Raw genomic sequence first — 22,449 nt, 5'->3', positions numbered from 1 at the left:
AGACACACGGGATAAATTGATCTTTCCATCTTTTCTTCTGTTCGTCTTTCTTCAAATTGTACAGACTGTTTCGTTCTCCCATGCTTCATCGGACTCGATGATAAAAGATAATCAATTTCCCTTATATATTAACCTTCTTTCCTATTATCGCCCTTGCGAAAACGAATTCAAAGTTGCGCGGAGGAGGAGCATATGAACAAAAGCCGTCGTTTTAGCTGATTGCATTCGCGATAACACGCTTAGGATCTTTTGATGGTAAGATTATTTTTTGGTAAATGCCTCCTACTGGATAAGGAACGCGGAACGGGGACTGGCAGCCGGTAAATGGAATTTCGTATAAATGCCTCAATCGTAAGTAAACGCACGCGTTCTGAAATGAAACACAGCAATACGTTCAACTATACTCTGGATTATCAGGCACTAAAGATTATATACAGCAAATATATACAAAAAAAACATCAAGGCAATAGTATGGATAATGCAGTTTGAGTGCTCTGGTTAAGCTAATAAAGTAGCAAAGGAGTAACATTTTAACAAACCAAAAATTCTGCATTTTGAATTTGTTTTTTGTAGCAGGGGGAGCGAACGTTGATTGAGAAACAAAAATGTTCCTACGATACATAATTCCTTCCTGGAACGTTGGAGACATCGAGGACTTACCTTTGGTAGGAGGACTCTCAATGCTAATCGGCGATACAAATCGGTCAAGCGAATTTAGATATTCATCGGGTGTATCCCTTACAGGCTTGTTGGGGGTTGGAGGCCTTACCTTGAGTACGGGTGATCACAGACGACGTTGAAATCACGGTTCATCTTGCTCGGAGCGATCCCGGCGGGAAGTATATGCTTAGGTCAGCTAGTAGTCCCGGTGAGTCGTTCCATTTGTCATGTAATCCCGAATTACAGAGCCAAAAGACCCAACTACATTTCCGCTTAGAGCCTCTAGAGAAGGGCTTGATCCGCATCTGTTTAGCTTAGTCTACCATTTCATCTGATGCGTTTATCAAAATCATAGATGCTTTTACATGATCAAATGTAGAACCCTGTGAATCACGTTGACAGCTGACCACTTCGCCGAAAAACGTAAACAATCCACAACGATGGCGGCGAAAGGTGCACACATCACGCCGAATGTAGAAGTAAAACCTTCTTTGTTCGAAGTGTTAGCGGCAGATTCGCTGAATGGTACATTCTATCCTGCAATCAAACGCGTGGTCGATGTAAGTAAACGTCAATTATACTTAAAATCATCTAGATTTCATATTAATTTATGTATCATTAGTTTTTAGCCACGGTGAAACCTACAGTGTTTGGAGGACTCGTTCGTTATTATGACGAATTCTATTTGCTTTTCAACAGTCTCACACAAGGGTACTATATTAAACACTATGGTGGCTCGTTGGCGGAGATATTTTACGGACTTACGAGAACATCGTTGCGAAGCAAAACATTCACCACGAAGGATCGCAATTGGTCGTTCTTGGTGCTTGTTCTGGTGCCATACATCGTTCGCAAGCTAGAAAAAGCTTGTGAGCGATGGAAAGAGGATTATGAAAACGGAAAACACATTCCGGCCAATCGTAAGCTGCTGTACCATTTGCTACCGTACGCAAGGGCGTGCTACGAAAGTGTAAAGCTGATTAATTATGTGTCTTATCTGGCCAATGTTACCCAAACTCATTCTCCTTCGTTGCAAATTTTAAGACTAGGCTTAACGTACCTTCCAGAACAGGAAGAAAGTTGGTCGTTTAGGGATGTATTACACGGGAAAGTCAGGTAAGCCGATTGCTTGCTGCATTCGAACACAAATTGCTGATACTTTCCTTTTTGCAGAGTTGCTACAATGTTAAGTTCCGCGCTTTTGCGATGGTTGGAGTTGTCTGCATTTTTCCTCCAATTCATCGAATGGTGGCAAACGGAAGCGAATATTGGTGATCTCTCGAAGCTACCGATACCGGACGCTCCTGAACCGGATGCTAATGCGGCAAAGTACGCAAACGTGTGTCCAATTTGTCTACAAAAGCACATCATTCCTACGGCGGTATCCGTTTCTGGGTAATATTTATTTCCTTAATATCTAAAATGTTCATATTCAGTAGAATGTTTAAACCAGAATGGGTCTCTTTTCATAATTGCAGATATGTTTATTGTTACCGTTGCATTGTTACCCATCTTCAGTCGGAAAGCAGATGTCCTGTTACTAAGTATCCTGCTACCATTAACGATTTAATCGGAATTTTTACCGGCGACGATGACTGACTTGTTAAGTTTCTTAGTTTGGGCTTTTTGGATAGCACAGCAAAGAACAAATTCTTTAGTGGGTTTTCTAGTAGGTTTGGGTAACATTCAGAGGCACAAATTTGCAGGTCTGGTTTGTGATAAAGATTGTATAATATTGATAAATTATAAATATACATTGATACAAAGGTAAAAGCGATTCCCGGTGGAGATATTTGAATAGTTCACTTAGGGTTTGTCCATAAAGTAGGTAACGATATTTTCGTAATTTTTTACACCCTTCCTCTCTACCGTAACAAAATTTCCCATGGTCTGTGGCCTTCGCAGTGCTGCAACAAAATATTCTGGAAAAAGGGGGGAGGGTTCATCTCTGGTTTTACCTTACTGTCTGGTACATATCATAAAGAAGTCCCCTCCCCCCCCCTCCACTCGTTCAGAGCGTTGTGTAATTTATGAACGCTCCCATAGCGATAGGTATCAATGTTTATTTTCAACATTTCGGAACGTGTAAACAGTGCTTTAAAATTATCACAACAAACCTTTTGTCATCCAACACCATTTGACAGCTTCTCTCCAAACAACAACAGAAAACGCGTGCTCTGCCGAATTATCGATTTAAACCTGTGAAAATGACCTGTGTCGGGAAGGAAAATGGGTTTCTCATATACCATGGGAGTAACTTTCTTAAACAACGGCTTCTGCTATCAACGTTAAGTGGAAAAGCGATCGAAATACGGGAAATACGGCCACACCGAGAGAATAGTCCCGGTCTGCAAGAGTACGAAACGAACCTGCTTCAACTGCTGGACAAACTAACAAACGGTACGATTACTCGAGTAGATCGCGATGGTTGTTCGTTCCTTTATCAACCAGGACTCTTGTATGGTGGAACAATTCATCATGATTGCAGTACCGAACGGGGCATTGGTTACTATCTGGACGTGTTGGTAGCACTTGGCCCGTTCTGCAAGAAACCACTGCAGGTCACGCTGACCGGTGTGACGAATAGCAAAGAAAGCCCTTCGGTCGATCATATCAAGGGTTCCGCCCTGCCCGCTCTGAAACGGTTCCTGCTCGTGGACGAAGGTCTTGAGCTAAAAATACTCAAGCGCGGCATGATGCCGGGTGGAGGCGGTGAAATCACATTCCGTTGTCCCGTGCGTAAATCGCTGAAAGCTATCCAGTGCACGAAGCAAACGATGGTCAAGCGCATTCGTGGCACAGCCTACTGTTGTAAGGTTAGTCCCGCAATGGCCAATCGTGCTGTGGAGCATGCGAAAGGAGTGATGCTAAATTTTCTACCCGACGTCTATATCAACACGGACCAGCATAAGGGCAAGCGGTCGGGAAACAGTCCCGGGTACGGTATAAACCTTGTGGCCGAAACAACCGACGGTACCACGTTTGCTGCGGAAGCTATATGCAAAACCATGGAAGAGGTAAAGTGGGATTATTTTATTTCTTAATTGATAAAGTTGATGTTTTCTCTTTCAAATCGTTTTCGTTTCACAACAGCAAGAAGGCAATCCATCCATACCGGAAGATCTTGGCCGCGAGGCAGCGATGAAACTGTTGGATGAGGTGTTCCGCGGTGGCTGTGTAGATTCCGCGTTTCAGTGGCTGGTTGTGCTGTATATGGCGTTGGCACAGAAGGATGTTTCGAAGTTTCTTATTGGACCACTCTCACAGTATACCATTCATTTCCTGCAGCATTTGCGAGAATTTTTCGGCATTACGTTTAAGCTAGAGAATGCGAACGGTGAGGAGGGTGAAGAGGCCCAAGATGATGAAGAGTTGTCCGGTTCCAACAAAGTCATGCTGACCTGTGTCGGTGCAGGGTATAGTAATTTCAGCAAGCGGGCCAACTAATCAGCAACGAATTATAAGGATGAATAAATGCGAATTACGCTTAAATATAACTCGGTTTACAGTTTTATATGCCTCTGTTCAGTTGCGGGAATTTCGGCATAACGTCTTCTAGTTGTGTACCGGTAGTAGAACAAGACGTTACAAAAAAAACGACACCGATTCGAGAGAATGCTTAGTCGCGGGAGCTTCGGAAAACAACCGACAAAAATCGATCCGAAATACCCGCGACTGAACATCGTTCTACAATGCTATGTGAACGATAAATTTAAAATGTCGGGAATATGTAGTTTTGAAGCGCATCGGTTCAAGCGTCTCGTCTCGATTGTCGTGAAGCGCACCAACTTCACCCTGTTTCAGTTACAGTAAATTTCATGAAAATTACATGAGAAATTTTACGAGAGGTAATCCCGATGCAATCGACCCCAGGTCATTACAATTTAAGTTAAGTTAATAGTGGAAGAATGTAATATATCTTTGCAGGATACCTTCAAGCACCTTATTACAGTGAATCAAACAGTGAGTCAGAGTGAATCAATTCCTTGAAAAGAGTTGTTATTCTCATCACTATTTCGTTGAAGCGCAAAAGTGTGTTTGTGTGTGCCAAACGTCAAGCGATAATTTATTCTTTTCCTTTGAACATTTGTACAACAGTGAAAAGTAAAGCAAAAACCGGCTTATCATCGCTTTCCGACTTGATAACACATTTTACCGACCAACCGATTTGGAGTTTGTACACTGATAGACGGTAACGATGGCTTCAACTGTTGGTCAGGTAACAAAAAAAAGGCCCCGCTTTAACCCATCTCGGCGCAAAACTAATCAAAATTTTGCTTTCCGCAGGTGATCAAGTGTAAAGCGGCCGTGGCATGGGAGCCGAAGCAACCGCTCACGATCGAAACGGTCGAAGTAGCACCACCCAAGGCAGGTGAAGTTCGCATCAAGGTGGCCGCATCCGGTGTATGCCACACGGACGCGTACACACTCGGTGGGTTGGACTCGGAAGGTATGTTCCCGGTAATTCTCGGGCACGAGGGTGCCGGTGTAGTGGAGAGTGTGGGCGAAGGTGTTACCAAGTTCCAGCCGGGTGATCATGTTATCCCGCTGTATATTCCTCAATGTTTCGAGTGTCGGTTCTGCAAAAGCCCCAAAACCAACCTTTGCCCGAAGGTGCGTGCTACCCAGGGCAAGGGTGTGATGCCGGACGGCACAACACGGTTCACGTGCAACGGCAAGTCGATCTACCATTTCATGGGAACGTCCACGTTTACCGAGTACACGGTGGTAGCTGAGGTATCGCTGGCGAAAATCGATCCTTCCGCTGCGTTGGAGAAGGTGTGTTTGCTTGGTTGTGGCATTCCGACCGGCTATGGAGCGGCACTCAATACGGCCAAAGTGGAGGCTGGCAGTTCCTGTGCTGTGTGGGGTCTGGGTGCTGTTGGGCTGGCGGTCGTAATGGGCTGCAAGGCGGCTGGTGCGAGTCGTATTATTGGAGTCGACATCAATCCGGACAAATTTGAGATTGCGAAACAGTTCGGTTGCACCGAGTTCGTCAATCCGAACGACTTCAAGGAACCGATTCAACAGGTGTTGATTGAGAAAACGGATGGCGGACTAGATTACACGTTTGAGTGTGTCGGAAACGTGAATACGATGCGTGCTGCGCTGGAGTCTTGTACGCGGGGGTGGGGAGTGTCGGTGATCGTTGGCGTTGCCGAGGCTGGTAAGGAAATTGCTACTCGGCCGTTCCAGCTGGTTACCGGGCGCACCTGGAAGGGGACGGCTTTCGGTGGATGGAAAAGTGTCGAGAGCGTGCCGAAGCTGGTAGATCAGTATCTGCAGAAGGAGTTGAAGGTGGATGAATTTATCACGCACAACATGGGCCTGGAGAAGATCAACGATGCATTTACGCTGATGCATGAAGGCAAAAGCATTCGGTCGGTGGTTAACATGTAAACTATTTTTGAAATAACCACATCCGAGCTCAGGAATCGTTGCCCAACATAAGCTTCCCTGCCAAATATGCTTTTTCAAAATCGAATTTTGTAAAAATATTACAACCACATGCAAGGGAAATAAAAGATATTTTATTATAAAAGTTATATGACTAATACGGTTTTACACTAATACTAATTCTACGTTCTGCGAAGGAGAATGAACTGCGAGTTTGATGAGCTGCTTGACGCGGAGCTGATATCCTGAGGGTAGTCAAAGCCGGAAGGATACGATGGCTGGATGTCGGTTTCGAACACCAGGAAGTTGTTCGTCAGCGACCGTAGAGGAGCACAACGAGATCGTTGACTGAATCAGGTGGAGTCAAAGCTGTCGGAGATCGTATGCAGCACCAGACCGAGTTGCCTGGAAACGGCCATAGGCGACGCGACGTGCTCAACACTGAGCAGGCCAAGAAGAAGAAGAAGTGTCAGGTAGTGAGCTCGAGAGCTACCGAAAGCTTCGCCTAAAAAAACTGAGGACTCTGGGCGCGCTCTTCTAATTCAAAAAAAAAAAAAAAAGGTAGCATCGAACTCTTCTCAAACCCAAAGTATAATTCATTAGAAGAAAAATTAACTTGTCGTCTGCATCCCTTTAATTTAACCGGCTAGGTCACTTAGGTCGTATAGTGGGGCTTACTATACTTGCTGATACCACCGTAGTTGGATAGTAATTCCTCATCAATACAAGGGAACGGTTCCGGATGGGATTTGAACATCAAAGTCCCTGTCTCGTTTATTAAATATATACATAGACTTTTTTTTTAAACTCGATTGATAGAACTGTTCTCTCGATTGTTCGCTCGCCCGTTCACGGAGAACGTTTCGTTGCTTTCTCCGGTTTAGAAGCTGTACCGGAACTGCTTGGTTTGAAGTGTGTTTTTTGGTGCGATATGAGGTGCTGTTTGCGGGAGAAACATTTGTAACAAAGTTTGCACTGATACGGTTTGTCTCCTCCATGCAGCCGGGCATGTGCAGCCAGGATACGTTTGGCCTTGAACATCTTGTGGCATACATCGCACTCGTATTTGTTAACATTCTCGTGCGTAAACATATGATCCCGAACATGGCTGTTGGTGCGAAATCTCTTATCGCACAGCTTGCACGCGTACGGCCGATCGTCCGTGTGAATGCGACAATGATTGGTGAGGTCGCTTTTCTGGCCAAAACATTTGTTACATTCAGTGCAAACGTATCTACGTGTGTGATTTTTTATATGGTTCTTCAGTGACTCAGCACTGGCAAGTGTTTTGCCGCACTGTGTGCACTGATAGTTTTCCGCAGGTGCGCTATCCTCAGCCACGTTGGCTTCCGCAATGCTTTCGCGACCTTGCATATGTTTACTTTCGATGTGATTAGTCATCTCCAGAAAGCTAACAAAGATGATTCCGCAGCCGTAAATGCAGATGAACGAGTCTTGATGAAAGTAAAGATGCTGCCGTATGTAGGTTGCATCAGGAAACTGAACCTTGCATATACCGCACACGTGGATCTTGTGAAGATGGTTCCTTTTCCAAAGTAACTCCACGTCGTCTGACTTATCGTCCTCCGCTTCGTGGGACAGCAAGTGTGGGCGCATTGCATCGAAGCTGTTTGAAATATGCTTTATGCAACGGCCGCACTGATATTTGTTACCGATTTTTTTGAACGTTTTCAACCTTGGTACGCATATATCGAGCCCATTATGATAAAATGATTCGTGCTTGTTGAGATCCGGGTGGTAAACGTAGTTATCGGCTGGCACACGGTTGCAACTCGTAGAGAAGTGCTCAATAAAGTGGATCTGGGATATAAACACCGTAAAACAATCGCTGCATCGATAGTAGTCGTTCGAATCTAGACAAAGCTCGAATGTTTCTTTGTGAACCTGAAAATGTTGTTCTACTGCTGCTCGACGGCCGTTCCAGTTGCAGTAGCTGCAGTGTGCTTTTTTGCCTCGTAATTGTCGTGCCACAGGTTTCTTTTCCCAATCAATCGTAGGCTTAGACAGTAGGGTTCTCGGCATTGATCCTGTTGTCGCTGGCTCAGTGCTAGAAATTATCATTTGTGACCGATCGATTTGCTGCTTACGTTCGACCTTTACGGGACGAATTGTAAAACATTCATCCGTATTTGTTTCCGTATTTGCCAGAAGGACCATTTCGTACTTATTCTCTCCATCATCATCATCATCATCCTCATCGTCAGCATTATCATCAAAGTTCATCAATGTGCATTCGATAGAACTTTCGCGGAAAAGCTCGTTTTCTGTAGTAGGCTTGGCTTCTTCATCGTCTATGATGATCGGTGTAATTAACTCGTTTTCATCAATTTTAACGACTTCGTTAGGCACAATTTCCGCATTTTCCAGTACATATTGTGCGTCCGTTTGGCAACACATGTCGGCAGTATTATTTGCACATTGCGTTCCGATCTCTTTCATGCTAACATTCTTCGGAAGTGTATTAAACACCGATTTTTCTAATGTTTCTGTTTGGCTTTCCGCATGCTTGGTATCGTGTTTGATTGTATTTGCTAGGCGGGAGGGTTGAACGTTAAATATTTCGTACAGCAGTTTGTTCGATTTTTGTGTCATGCCAACAAAGAGATAAAGGTCCCGTAGCTTCCCTTTACACTCAGAGCATACATTGTTGGGAAGTTTTGCGTCTTTAACGATCTGCAATGGTTGTATGTTATTTACCGTGGCAATGTGATAATGTTCCGCATTTGAAGCCTACCTTTTCGCCGATCACCAATTCCAGCACGCTTGGAAACGGTACGATGCGTCCATCCAAAATTTCATTACAAAATATCGGTTTAAGCTGCGTTCGATCGGCCGCAGCCAGACAGGTGCGGCATATTTCCTCCGCCGAGATGGTTAGTTCCAGCTCCTGCATCTCCATTGTGATGCTTTTCCTGCGGAGTGTTTAACTTGAGCGCACTACAATATCTGTTATAAAACGGTCACATAAGGCAACAATTGCAAAATATTTCGAGATTTGTTAGATTTTTTGTTGTTCTCCCTGCAGTGGGATAACAAAACTGATTCAGCCAAAATTTGTTGGTGGTTTACAGTGCTGTGTTTAAAAGTCCATTTGTATTGCGAATGTCACGGAAAGGCGCGCATGAAAAGATAAACAAATAATTTACATGATCATTGTTGTTATTATTTATGTGATAATATTTTCTTCTGCATTTTACAATGTTTTTTGTACAATTTTATCGTGAAAATTGATTCAAATTTAAATGAAAACGATTGGGTTGTATGGATCAATATAAATGGAGCAGGTTTGACATTTTCTAAGGGTAAATGTAAACAAAGAAATTTGAACAGAATTTATGTGTTTTGCTAAAAGCAAAGCCGAGAAAACATCGGAACGCTGAACAGAAAATGAGTGAAATAAGTTTAGATATTGATTTGCGCAAAGTGTGCCGTATCTGTTTGTCTGAAACGGATATGAATGAGCTTCTGTTTAACATATTTACGCACGCAATTGTGGACGGGACGTGTGTGGCGCTGAGCGATGTGATCGCAGACTGTATAGGGATACAGGTAAATAAAATACGGTTAAAACGTTACTTGAAGAGCGACAAATTGGTGTGTTTTATATTTATAGGTTAAAAGTTTCCAACAAATGCCGAACAAAATATGCCAAACGTGCAAATCGACTGTATTCCAGTTTCACGTATTTAAGCAAAAATGTCGTCGTGCAGAACATTTGCTGCAATCGATGTTTGAACTAAAGCCTCCGTTTGTTCCTGAAGCGGATGAAATTGGTATCGAAGAAAATGACTGCTACGAGGAGGATGAAGAGGAACGAGCAGACGTATTTAACATCAATCAGCAACTTCCCTTGTTGGTGGAATATGTTGAAGAAACAATCGAAGAAGAAGTTGTGGGTATGATAAGCAGTGAGGTTGAGGCATTCCGACTGACTAAGGATCCTAACATCAGTATGGGTAGTGGAGCAGAAGATACGTCAGCTGCTGCAGAATTGAGATCTCCAAATTTTGGAAATGAATCATCGCCATTTGAGCCTTTAGAAGCTGCTGGTGGAAAAACTATCGAAAACAATGATTATGTTTGTGACATATGTGGGAAAGTAGTGATCAGTCGATCACGTCTAGCAAAGCATATGAAGCTTCACACAGATTCTCAAATCGTACTGGATCATATGCGCATCTTTTCCTGTAACTATTGTGAATATGTATTTTTAACGGAGCAAGATTCCAACGAACACAAACGTCGCTGTACAGGAAATGCATGCAACCAACAGGAGAATGCTGAATCTCAAGAAGTAACCGGTATGGAGCTAGCTAAGAGCAATGTCGGCCCAGGAGTATGTGGGATCTGTGATACGAGGTACGAGAATATGCTTCATCTGAAACAGCATATCATTACCCATTTGGACAAGTTTCCTTGCCCTTTGGAAGCGTGCGGGTGTGAGTATAGCTCACTGGCAAGGCTAATCATACACATCAGCAACCAGCATGTAGAGTACCTTTCGCCAAACTGTCCCCACTGCAACGAGGAAATTGATCGGGTCGATTTGAGACAGCACGTTCGACTCTTTTGCAAAGCGAAACAATATGAGTGTACACATTGTGGTAAGTTGTTTTTGCATATGTGCACATTTTCCATACGTTTGCTAATATTTGCAAATGTCGGTTTCAGATAGGAAATTTCTCTCATGGAAATCCTTATCACAGCATTTGAAGAAACAGCAGCAATCGTTCCAATGTTCTCAATGTGATAAGACATTTTCCTCGCAGGCTTCGGTGAAATTACACGAGCGTGAGTATACTAAACGACAGAATATTGTGATGTTCAAGAGAAAACGATAATTCAGCTACTGATTACTTTTCTACTCCACAGGTACACACACCGGGGAACGGCCGTATGTATGTACAATCTGCGGTAAGTCATATAAAACACCAGGCTTGCGTACAGCCCATATGGATACGCACATCGAAGGGAAAACGTTCAAATGTGATATGTGCGGTAAATGTCTTCAAACGCGTGCCTGCTACCGGAACCATGTGAAACGGCATTTGGAGCAGCGTAATCACGAATGCTTTGTGTGTAGGAAGAAATTTTTCCAAAAATGTACTCTGCGCGTACACTTGAAAAAGGTACATAGAATATCACGTGATGCGATTGATGGATAGTAAGTTAATGTTTTGAAAATATATGGCGTAAACCCAACTTTTCGAAAAATTCATACAAATCAAAGAAACATGTTTCCGTACTGAAAGAATATTTCCGTTTTTATTTACTGCTTAATTTGGAAGGACAATTCCGCGTAGTTATGGCATAGAAATGTATAACTAAAAATTCAATTAATATTTTCTTTTTGGCTTAACGACATTCGATGTCATGCTGTCAATTAAATGACTTACTGGACTTAACTCCTAATTACCGGGTGAACGCGTCAACAAATTTGGCATGTTTGTGTCATGCTTTTTAAAATACATAATATAGCATGGTGATATCAGTTCTGTAACGCCCTGCGCCTTAAATAACTTAACTTAACAATAACGTTTTATAGCACGTTAATGGTGAATTTGTTGAGTAGTTGATGCTTGGCTTCAAGACAAGAGACTGCCTAAGCAACATATGCAGAAGTCATCTGTCACTGGATAGAGAGGAGAAGCAACTCTGGGGACATTTAGGAAGCGACTGATGGCGATGAGCGTAAACTTATCCAGCATCCTTTCCAACCTATCCAAAGAGGAGACATCTGCCGGAAACCAAACAACGTTGGGAGAGTCGTACAACGCCCTCAACCACAAGGGATCACCGGCGCCATTCGGGAGAACAGGCTCAATACCTTGGCGGCCTACCCGAGGTCTGATTTGATATCTGGCTCAAAAGACAAACTGTTGTCGAACCATACATCAAGGTCCTTATGCCCAGCTGGTAGTTCTGTAATTGCTTAACGAGAGAATGGACAAACAAGATAACGCAGCTATTGTAAACGTGAAGGGTGAGCCCATTGGAGGAACAACAAACAGGAAATGCATCAGGGTAGCTTTGGAAGGAGTGGAAGTCATGAGACGAGGACACAAAAATATAGAACTTGACATCGATGACTAACAGCAGATGAACTAACTTAGGTTAGGGGAGATCTGATTCAATCCGAGATAAACAGAGAAAACAATTGAGGCCTCAAGATATCACCCTGAGGAACCCTTGACTGAAGATGAGGAACTCATCCAACAAACAAATCGGGGCCCGTGCTGGTAAGGTGACTCTAATCCATCAGCGGAATCATCGAAGATCGGAATCGAAAAGACAGATTTCTAATTCAAGGGAAAAATTTCCTTAGGCACGGTAATATGAGAGCAAACGTCTCTTTGGCGTCGATCGGCACTGAAGAGGGAATGCCGTCTGGGCCAGGAGAGTAAGAGCGCTTCAGGTGGGTGGTGAGTACCAGGGGTTCCTCGCCTTGACGAGAGGGACGCGGATGAGCTAGCTGCTACTGACAGCCATGGGAGTGGATATCGGATGGGAGAGGACATCGCCCATAGTCATCGTAGAAGAGACACTAGAGTTGCCACAACCACTGTTGGCGTAACGCCAGAAAGATTTAGTATTGGAATAAAGCTGGGATTGGACGCGCTCAATATAAGTGCGAAGACGTTCCTGGGGACAATCCTGTTTTAGCTGCTGTGGGTAGACGTGCCTTGAGCATTCGTAGGTGAGCTTCCACAATGGTTTAGCTGGTGTAGTACTAAAGGGACAGCAGACGGAAAGAGGTGCAACGAAACAACTAAGGTAAATTAGGCAACAGTCTCGTTGATCGTAGGACTGCAGGAAGCTCTAGTCATGTGCGCTGATCAATTTTACACGTTAAAGCTTCCTGAAGTTCAGCTCACGTGCCGCTGCAGTATTTTTTCAAATTTGAATTCATCAACGATTGCCCATTGCAATGGTTATTGCACACCCATTCCGATTCCAAAGACGCGTCCACACTTCGAGGTTTCAATGACATACGAAACCATCGAAAACACGAAACGGGTTTGGAGTCTCTAAGTCGGTAGTATTGTTTGCTTGCATGTTACTTTATTTGGTTTGATTGTAGTACATATGAATATGCTATTTGTTAGACCGCTTATTTTATGCATTAATAACGGCAAACGGGAATGCATCCTTCGAAAGCCGAACTATAGACGAAAGAATCAGGTGTTGCCTCAACTGCTTGGTTACTTCCCCTATCCAGCCTTGCTGGGAAGCTTGCCGCCCGTGCCCTTGGCGGCTCGTTTTTCACGAGCCAACGAAATATACGATATGGGTTCTAGCGCCGGCAGCATGTTTGCCATTTCGATCGATGTCCTTGCATTTCGACGGGATCTCTGTAAGTAGCGGGAAATGAAGGAAAGGTGTGTTTGGATAGGATGTAAGCGATAGGTCCGGTAAAGTGTGTACATTGCCGTGGCTAACGAATCAAACCATCTGTGGCATCTGTGACATTTGGGGCGGCGGCGGCGGTGGTGGTGGAAACTGATCTTGCCCGGGAATTTCGGGCGGTGCTTGACGTGCTACCTGTGGGTAGATAAAAAGTTGTGTGTTTAATTTTTTAGTCTTTCGAGCTAGGTGTACTTTAGAGGTGGATTTTGCCCCCAAGCAAAATGGGTGTTAGGGCCCCCATCATTGGAAACGACAGGGCGGTAGCTAAAATTCATTTTGGACTTCAGCTTGGAAGATCCGCCTCTGGCTGTACTTCAGTTGTTCCTACTTACTCGACTGTGTAGCATTCCGGGAGGCTTTGGAATATCACCAGGTCCCGGAAAGTTGGGTATTTGCGATGCATCGGAAGGCTAAATTAGAGCACAGAAAGTTGTAGTTAATGGAAGTCTATGCAGACGTGAATACGTCCACTTACCGCCTGAATTGCATTCGGCATGGCTAAGACGGCGGAATGATCGATCAGACACACTAGCCCAGCGAATATCGCCGCAAGTAGAGTAAAACGAGCCATGCTGGTGACTTTTGTCAGAAAGTTACTGTTAGCATTCGGATCTGGATGCCGGGTTTTTATAGCACAATCGTTACCGTCGGCAATGAGATTCTCACCCTCGATATGATCAATTAGAGGCTTATTAACGAGCGTAAATCATCCTTTGCGTGTCAACGACGCTGTACCACGGTGTCGATAGTGTTCGTTCCGATCTCGATTACCCGTCGAAATAGCCGGATGGAAAACATGTTGCTTAGCTTATGTTTGTTTTGCTTTTTATTTTTTCGCCAGAAGAAAGACTAAAGTGGGTGATATGTGTGTGTGTGTTTAAATCCACCTGATCGGAAGATTTCAAGCTACGGGAAGTTGTCAAATGTGTAATCTATAATTTTCCGCGACCTTCCAGATGGTGATAATCACTTTAATGTGCTGTCCCCGGCTGTATGCATGATTTAATCTATTTCTCACACATTTCATTCGCAATCCATTGTACAGCCGGCGCGCCATGACACAGTTGACACAAGAAATGGTACATCAACACCTTCGGATCTATTTCAATTTTATAATAATTTATTTAGTTTCCTCTTGATTAGAACTATTTAACAATATGTACAGTAGGCAATAAAGATCGTTAAATGTATCTCTTCTACGTTCGGACAACGTAGCGAACGTGAACTGAACTCTAGTAACCAAGGCAAACCGATGAGTTTAAGAGACCTAACTTCCAATATCAGTGTGTGTGTTTGGATCGATGTTTTGTCATTTTTGCATCGCAAATTCTTTGTAGTTATTTGTATATACTTTTATGCTTTTCTGCTGTTGTGTGTTGGTGGTTGATTTTTTGTTTAAAGATTGTACAATTATCGTGGATTGGGGCGAGAGGTTTGATGCTTTCGTTTTCTTTGTTTAGTTTCATTTTTCCAGTGACTAGTTTAATATCAGGGAGCTTAGTTTCAATGGCTCCGCTCGTTCTGTCTAGTTTCTATGGGTAGTTTTACTATGTGTTTCGAAGAAAACCAAACTGAAAATAATACATGCCTGTACTAGTAATGCTACCGATCCTAGTAATGTTTTTGGTTTTTATTTTTACTGCTTTTAGGCGTTAATTAGACTGGTTTGACACTAAAACTACATTTATGCAAGTGGGTTTTGGTTTTTACGAATTGTTCTTTGTTTTTATTTGTTTTTAAATTTATTTTTAAATACTATTCCTAGAAGTGTCTTTATTTGTTTGCTATATTTTGAATTTTTTTTTATTTTCGTTTATGTGTGTACCACGCCCTGTTGGCATTTATTGAGTTTGAATACATTTTCATTAGGATTTTTTTTTCTTTCCCCGATCACCTGTTCGCAACTGTTTTTCGTTATTGATGTTTTATTTTGCGAACACTTTCATCCGCTAACCTTAATAGGAAATAAAATAAACTTTACACGACTTGCATGCTAACGATCGTAATCATGTTGCTGTGGAGTATCTCCCTAGTTGTGTGATTGTTTTGTGTGTCTGTCGTTGCTGCAGTTTTGGAAACGAATGAGACGACAGCCTCACAAAACGTTGCTTTAAAAGTGAACGCGAATGAACAAACTATGCGAACGCCTCCCGGCTCAACTACCGCAGGGCAACTAAACTAACTTTCTAAACCTATGGTATTAAATATGAAATGAGAAGAATAAGATGAGTACTACTATCCGAATAACTGGCAAATAGTTGAATATAAAACTTATGCTATACAGAGATATATCAAACGTCCCGCGCTACTGCTACAACCGCTACAGATCCGTCATTAGAAATTGGTCATTTCGAATCCCTTCATTGGTATTTGGTTTATGTTTGAGTATTATCGCCTACAGCCGCGTCTTATGCACGAGAGTGAACCTAGCCCTTCTTTGCATTACTTACATCGTTTGGCATAATGTTAATTTGTTTTCTTTTCTTCAGCCTGTAATCCACCTTTTTTTCGTGTGTATGGCTGTGTGAATAATGCGACTGGATGCTTGTGTGTGTGTGGGATTTATTTAAATTTGTTCTGTTCCATCTTGCAGCGCCTCTCACGATGACCTCTCTGAGGATTATGCATAAGTGCGCCAGTCTGATGTGTTGTTATGAGTATATGAGATTTGATGGATTTTCTGTCTGCAGTAATTATGCCCGATGTATGGTTGTTGTATCGCTTCCCTACGAGTTTCAGTACAGTAGATGGTTGGCTACGCTAGATGTTGTTTTGAAGAAGTTTAACACGGAAAAGGGTATAGGTTTTGTATAAAGATAGCTATCGTAAGTATGTAGATATAGGAATAACCATCATAGGTAAGTTGTTAGGTAGGTAGGTTGGTAGGTAGGTAGGTAGTTAGGAGCGAATGGCGAAGAAACAGTTCCAATTAGCGTACTAACACGATGAAACGAGAAATTCGAAGTTGGTTTAAAATCGTCCACCATTACCAACGGTACAATTCACACTTAGCGATTTATGGTGTGCGGTTAAATTCCTTTAGTACTGTGGTGTCACTTGCGCTACACGCTTAAGCGATCATCAGACGTGGAATAACGAATTTTATATTTGTTCTCGGTTTTCGAACAGCGCATGCTTACGGTTAACAAAGTAACAGCATTTATTAACTGGAGTATGGGCTATCAAACTCGCATTATAGTTTATACCACGTCTTGAATGTGCAACAATTATCGACATGAAGATAGAGAGAGAGAGAGAGAAAGAGAGCAACGATCGTGTTCAGTTTTTATATCCCAAGTACGATTGTTTGTTTCACTTTTTTGTTTTTTTGGTTATGGTATTGAGCTGATGAAGGGGGGGATGGGTGACAAGTATATCGCCAGTCGATCGTTGGATCCGTTTCAGGTTTGTTTGCTTGCTCCAGGCGATCGTCCTTTGGGCGCTCTATTCGTGTGCTTACTTGTAGCTACACAATAAATGTGTTAAAAATGGTGTATATGCTTTAAAATTTGAGTATTACTTTTAACATCTTGTTTTTTTTTCTCTTTCATTTTGTGTATTTGTTTCTTCTATTTTTTAGGCTTCTGTTAAAAATAAAATGGATAAATCAATTCGATCGAAACGGTTGTGTGTTCAGATTCCCTTTATGCCCAACGACGTTTTTAGTATTTATTTTTTTTTGCTCTGTTGCTTTAGTGCCGGGTGCACTGTTTTCTTTCACCTCAAGCCAGAAGTTTAAGATGTCGCTTTTAGTCATCATGCTCGTATCGAACACTATCATCACGCGTTTTAGGTTTAAATGTTTAAATCTTTGTTCTACTAAAATGCAAACATTAAGGCTACTTCAACGTACTTTGCGCAAGAGAACCGCTACTGACTGCATGATCCCCTACAGTTCGCTACTAGCAAAGATGGCAAAATGCTAAATTTTATTTGTGTACTTTGTAATCTCCCTTCTCTCTTGCAATTTTCAAATGGGTTATATTTTTTCGCTTTTGCATACCCTTATTAGCAGCTAGTTGGTGCGTACGACGTGCCTAGCTGTCGATGGTTTTCTATGCAATTCACCATTATAAAGAAAGAAGTATCAAAAGTGAGTCAGTGAATGGCGAAAACGAACTTTAGCCCTTCTACTTTCCCAGGCTGTCGTTTTACATCATAAGTTTGTCGACCATGTGTACGATCAACCGATTACTGAAACCAGAACTGAAGCTTACGAAACATAAACATTTGTTAAGGAGTTCATCAAAATTAATCGTGCCTATCCCCATCGAACGTTGATGCTACTCTTTGCAACGTTTTGGCAACTGTTGAGCTGCACAATGGACAAATATAATTTGACGCGAAGTAAAAACAAATTTGGTTAGAGCAATTTCTTATACTGCGGTGTTACTGTACGAAACATGTACACATTGAGCTTAATGTAAACGCTTGGTTCCATAGTCAGCTGTTGTTTCTTTTTACGGTACGATTGTTTTTTTTTTTTTTTAGTAAACAGACAGTTTGGTTTTTGCTAACATCTGGCGATCAATATATTACGTTGCAAGATCGCAAGATTTGAACGAAGTTTGCTGTGCCGATTGGTGTAAGGTTGACGAGGTTTTGAATTTTTCTTTTCCATTTGCGAAACACACACACACACACAGTTTAATGCTGAACCATAATTTGTTGCCTATATCTTAAACATAATTCTTATAAATGTAAAATCTTTTTTCTCAGGAACGACCTAGGTTGTGGGTTTTTTTTTCTGTGTATTTCTACGTTTAATTACCACACATTCGAAAACAACCCACCGTTTTAGAGCATTTGTTTTTTTGGCACATAGACACTAACGGTTTGATGGTTCAAAGCGAGCTAAATGATACTGACAAAAAGATCAACTTACGAAGGGAAACAGTTTGGAGAATGCACCAACACAAATCAAACGTGTGTTTAACCACAATGAAACCTCTTTAACGCATAATTCATCGTGAGGAAATAAAGCTTAAATTGTGCCGGGCCAATGCGCAATGCCGGTAGGTTGTTTTCAAAATAGGTAAATTGATTCCTCCTGTTACATTATTTAAAGCAATATTACCAAGACATTGTTGTTGTCGATTCATATTAAACTATTTCGTTTATTATTTCACCTAATGTGTTTCACCTAAACATTGGAGCACACGGTGTGCGGCACAGAAAGAGCATGAAAGGGAGCAACAGTTCAACAGTTGGCCGGTGCATGGCATGGTTCCGTCGCAGTGGGACAAGTGCTCTGATCGGGAAACCGATTAATTACATCTAGTGGATGATGAAGAGCTCATCGGAAAATAAGTTACAGCATCTGAACCTGCGGTTAATTTCCGCGTCGAATTTAAAGCATTTCAATGGCGGATACACTGCTTACATCGAAGGTAGCCATTTTGTTTTGCTTAAAAGCGATCGTGATCGTTTCGATGCGAAATGAGTAAAAGTACGTGACAAAATTTTCGATTTGCTGTATGCACATTGTGAATCGATTCAGTATCGGTGATGCTATTCTTTTTAAATCTTTTACAGCTAATACACGATCTGTGTCTCTCTACCCGTTTAAGCTACATGTTGTATTAAGTTGCACATGCCTTTGGAGAACTATCGCCAATCGTCATTTAAGTGTTGGTCGTGAAAATTATGCAATCGTTTGCTCGACGAAGCTAAAGCTTTTTTTTTCTTCTTCTTAATTTCCTTGTGCACAGCCTGCAATGGGTTATTTTTGAGTTGAATGCAAAGTTCTACCTTTAAATTTACACAGGAAATGTGTGATTAAAAAAGTAAAATGACGGAGAAGAATTTTCTATTAAGCCACGAAGGAAATATAAAATCAAATGTGAAGACGGTCATGTTTTGCTTGTTCGTCAAGCGAGGCACTTAAATCAGAAAGGATGCAAAGTATAATTGAAACATCTTATCATCGAAATCAAACTCAAAAACAGTTCAATGTAGCACAGTTTTAGTCTCTAATTTGTGAAAACCTAACACATAATCATGTTTCAGTGTAAGCAGTTTGGCTGCACCATTCATTCGCTTGTGCCTGGCTATTAATTATCAAACTGGTTTCGCTAAAGATAATTTTTATCAAATTTCCTCTAAACAAACGCACATGCGTACGTGTCCGTAGTGCTGGACCGTGATGGCGTTGAAAATATAGCAAAATATGCGATTAAAATAAGAAGCACCGATTGCTGCACTTCCTTTTGCTACGAAATTTCTATATCATTTATCACATTACGCACGGTGTGTTCTACGCCGGTCTAAAAACGTTCTCCCTGCACCGCGTTCCTTGAAGTGCAGTGGGATATTGATGCGTTTTTTTTTTTGACGATAACTCACGCTAAAGCTTTTTGTGGGTTTTGTTTCGTGTTACACACCTTGTTCTACATTCGTTACTGCTTTGTGGTACCCAAAATAATGGTCTCTTGTTGTATTTGCTTCTTGTAGCAAGCCAAATGTAGAGTAATTAGGCAATGTAAAGAAATATATTAGTCCTGCTCGCTTACCAACGGACTGACTGTGCTGATTTGTTTTGCTTGTCTTGAAAACTATTGGTTCTCATCTTAAAGACATATTCTAATTAACATTCAACGTTGTTACTTTTAAAAAGTAAAGGATTTTACATTTTTCAAGAATTAAAGATGGCATATCGGCGCCATATTGAAACAATCTTTTGAAGTTTCTAGTGACTAGAATAATCAACAAAGATCGTACCGAGAGAATCACGATTAACGGATAACGCAGAGTTTAGTATGATCTTCGTTGTATAACATTCCATCAGGACTAATCAGGAAGATCAGATGCAACAAAGCAAACTTAACGCTTACGCTACACTGACTAAAGGGTAGTAACATGGTAGTAACATTGAAATGCACAGCTAGTAAGATGAAATCTGTTCGATGCTCTCTGGACCCAAGGCTCATTGGTTGGACAATTTGAAAGGCCAGAGCTGTAGAAGTTTATCAGGCGCCTTTAGATCTCGCCACGTTGGAATTGTTTTTCCTTTTTTTATTTTACACCATTTTCTGATACCGTCCAGTGCGTTATTTGGTTCCTTAAGCCTATGAGCTAATAGGTTCTATCATATTCGTTCAAGAGAAACAGGGGAAAATATCTAAACCGTTTTAACAATCCCAGTGTTTTGCCGGTACGAACGATGGATAGCTCAAGTCACATGCTGTTGCTTGATATCATTGCGATGCTGTCTTTTGGATGTCTTATCGTGCCTACATTCTGCTATTGCAACTACGGTTTGCTATTCGATGAAATCGTGTTGATCGAAACCGGTTTCAAGGTGGTTTAGAGGAATAATCGATAGGGTGTTTGCGATGTTTAACGCTCCTAGCGGGCTCTATAACTCTGTACGATCGTTCGATGCTACGATCAGCGCAGTCGGTCGATCGACAACGAGCGATAAATTCGTTACTTAGTCTCCGAACCTCATGTACAATGCAGTGAAGTGGATGGGAGTATGTGTTTGGTGCTTTAAGGCAACACAAACGATAATCCGGTAATTATTTCGTCTACAGAACGGTAGTAATTTTAACGTCTACCCGAACGGTGACGTTTTCGTTGAGTCAGGTAAGGTTCGTGGTTTGTGTGTCATTGTTTTAGTGTTAATTTTTGCTAATGTGGAGTTCCACTAGCCATGGAAATTCTATGCTGCTACGTGGAATTGCTACTAGCCGATTTGATCGACCATCAAATTAAGTCGACGAACGGTATTACTACTTAACTATTTTTATGAACAGCATTAACTATGCTTTAACGCTCCTCCTCTGTGTACTTCTCCGTAGAAGTAATGTTGCCTTTTGGTTGTGTTCCGTGCAGGTGTTTGTTTAGTTTTTTGCTTTCCCCGCTTTGCTCCCTGCTTTCCCTGCCCTGCCCTTCCTACATCGTCGAGCTAAACACTATGTTAGCAATGGGTTAATTATGCACCTCTACTAAGTTGCTGTTCTACGACGGGCCCTGTAAAGCAGTGGCCCGGTACTGGCTAGTCGCCAGTTGTTGATCTAATGCTAAAGTATTCGTTTACATCACTAAGTAGTCTTTTTTTCCTTGCAAGTGGCGTTCGCGGCTCTCCAGCTCCAAACCTATCCAAACCGTGCCAACCCGAACTTTCGATACCGATGCAGCATCATCTCATTTGGTATCTTTGGGTAGTGTTTTTTAGTCAGCCCAACCAGTACTGGTGGGGGCACTGCGCACCGCCTGATACTAGAAGCGTGAGGCACGTTCCCGCTGCTTGGTAAACTTGCTGCCAGTTCCGGCCACCGATCCCGAGGCGAGCGAAGGTGTGGCGTAGCAGCTGGTCGAGCTGCCGGAGGAAGATAGGAACAGGTCGGAATGGATGGACTCGGACGCGGCCGGCGGTGGCAGGAGTGGGGGATGGTTGGGATCGGTTAGCTCGATTCAGCTGCTTGTCCGGTGGCTACCCATATGCGTGTCGCCGGTGGATGACTGTGCGTTGTTGTGCGTGGCATAGGATGGTGCCATCGTGTTGCCATACGCCGACTGAGTGCCGATGTTGTTGGCGAACGAGGAGTTTGCCGAAGCGGGCACTAGCGCCACCGAGGTGGACGAGGAGGACGCTGCCGGTCCGACGGTTGTGGCACTCGTCGTCGACGGTGGCAACAGTGTTTCCGGCACGAGATGGGGCGTTCGGCTCGAGATGGGCGGCAGAATCGGGCTGGCTGGCCACGGATAGGCCGGTGTCGAGGTCGACGGAACACTCCTAAAAGAGAAACTGGTTTACGAAACATGATGAGCAACACAAACACACCGAACATCGACTTGGAAGTGAACTAGAAGCCGTTGCCGTTGAGTTGATTCGGTTTGGGGTTTATTTGTTGGTAGTTTTTTTTATGGTTGTGGTAGGAGTACTGGTAGTGGTGGATGTTAGTAGTAGTTGTATTGGTAGTAGATGTTGTTCTGGTTGTAGTAATAGTGATGTCAGTA

General features: G+C 42.5%; 7 protein-coding genes across 14 annotated transcripts in view; 3 read left to right on the top strand and 4 right to left on the bottom strand.

Moving 5' to 3' along the window:
• The window catches only part of LOC126567447 (RNA cytidine acetyltransferase), a 617,063-nt gene that overhangs the window by 502,258 nt on the left and 92,356 nt on the right, over positions 1 to 22,449 (bottom strand). The window lies entirely within an intron of this gene.
• Positions 1,089 to 2,268, top strand: LOC126556216 (peroxisome assembly protein 12). The gene is made up of 4 exons (XM_050211444.1): positions 1,089 to 1,220; positions 1,283 to 1,776; positions 1,834 to 2,055; positions 2,139 to 2,268. Exons 1-4 carry the CDS (start codon positions 1,101 to 1,103, stop codon positions 2,257 to 2,259), a joined length of 957 nt encoding a protein of 318 aa, XP_050067401.1. The 5' UTR covers positions 1,089 to 1,100; the 3' UTR covers positions 2,260 to 2,268.
• On the top strand, positions 2,868 to 4,107 carry LOC126556151 (probable RNA 3'-terminal phosphate cyclase-like protein). The gene is made up of 2 exons (XM_050211372.1): positions 2,868 to 3,677; positions 3,754 to 4,107. Exons 1-2 carry the CDS (start codon positions 2,868 to 2,870, stop codon positions 4,105 to 4,107), a joined length of 1,164 nt encoding a protein of 387 aa, XP_050067329.1.
• LOC126556162 (alcohol dehydrogenase class-3) lies at positions 4,831 to 6,063 on the top strand. The gene is made up of 2 exons (XM_050211384.1): positions 4,831 to 4,879; positions 4,948 to 6,063. Exons 1-2 carry the CDS (start codon positions 4,859 to 4,861, stop codon positions 6,058 to 6,060), a joined length of 1,134 nt encoding a protein of 377 aa, XP_050067341.1. The 5' UTR covers positions 4,831 to 4,858; the 3' UTR covers positions 6,061 to 6,063.
• Positions 6,907 to 8,981, bottom strand: LOC126555990 (zinc finger protein 184-like). Its single transcript, XM_050211145.1, has 2 exons — positions 8,813 to 8,981; positions 6,907 to 8,751 (listed from the first exon to the last, which is right to left on the bottom strand). Exons 1-2 carry the CDS (start codon positions 8,975 to 8,977, stop codon positions 6,907 to 6,909), a joined length of 2,010 nt encoding a protein of 669 aa, XP_050067102.1. The 5' UTR covers positions 8,978 to 8,981.
• Positions 13,279 to 14,063, bottom strand: LOC126556382 (formin-like protein 1). Its single transcript, XM_050211648.1, has 4 exons — positions 13,961 to 14,063; positions 13,818 to 13,895; positions 13,528 to 13,620; positions 13,279 to 13,430 (listed from the first exon to the last, which is right to left on the bottom strand). The coding sequence occupies exons 1-4, from the start codon at positions 14,054 to 14,056 to the stop codon at positions 13,290 to 13,292; spliced, it is 408 nt and encodes a 135-aa protein (XP_050067605.1). The 5' UTR covers positions 14,057 to 14,063; the 3' UTR covers positions 13,279 to 13,289.
• Positions 21,645 to 22,449, bottom strand: part of LOC126568807 (small conductance calcium-activated potassium channel protein) — a 104,009-nt gene continuing 103,204 nt past the window's right edge. For 6 of the 8 annotated variants that reach the window (XM_050225441.1, XM_050225440.1, XM_050225445.1 and 3 more), the window contains one exon: positions 21,645 to 22,237. In XM_050225441.1, the coding sequence (XP_050081398.1) occupies positions 21,904 to 22,237 (334 nt within the window). In that variant the 3' untranslated portion in view covers positions 21,645 to 21,903. The remainder of the gene's footprint in view (positions 22,238 to 22,449) is intronic. The other 2 variants (XM_050225443.1, XM_050225442.1) reach the window with 1 other exon arrangement.

Source organism: Anopheles maculipalpis, chromosome 2RL, assembly GCF_943734695.1.
Source record: "Anopheles maculipalpis chromosome 2RL, idAnoMacuDA_375_x, whole genome shotgun sequence".
Taxonomy (NCBI): domain Eukaryota; kingdom Metazoa; phylum Arthropoda; class Insecta; order Diptera; family Culicidae; genus Anopheles; species Anopheles maculipalpis.
The sequence above is the reverse complement of the archived record's forward strand: the minus strand, read 5'-3'. Positions and strand labels throughout refer to the sequence as shown.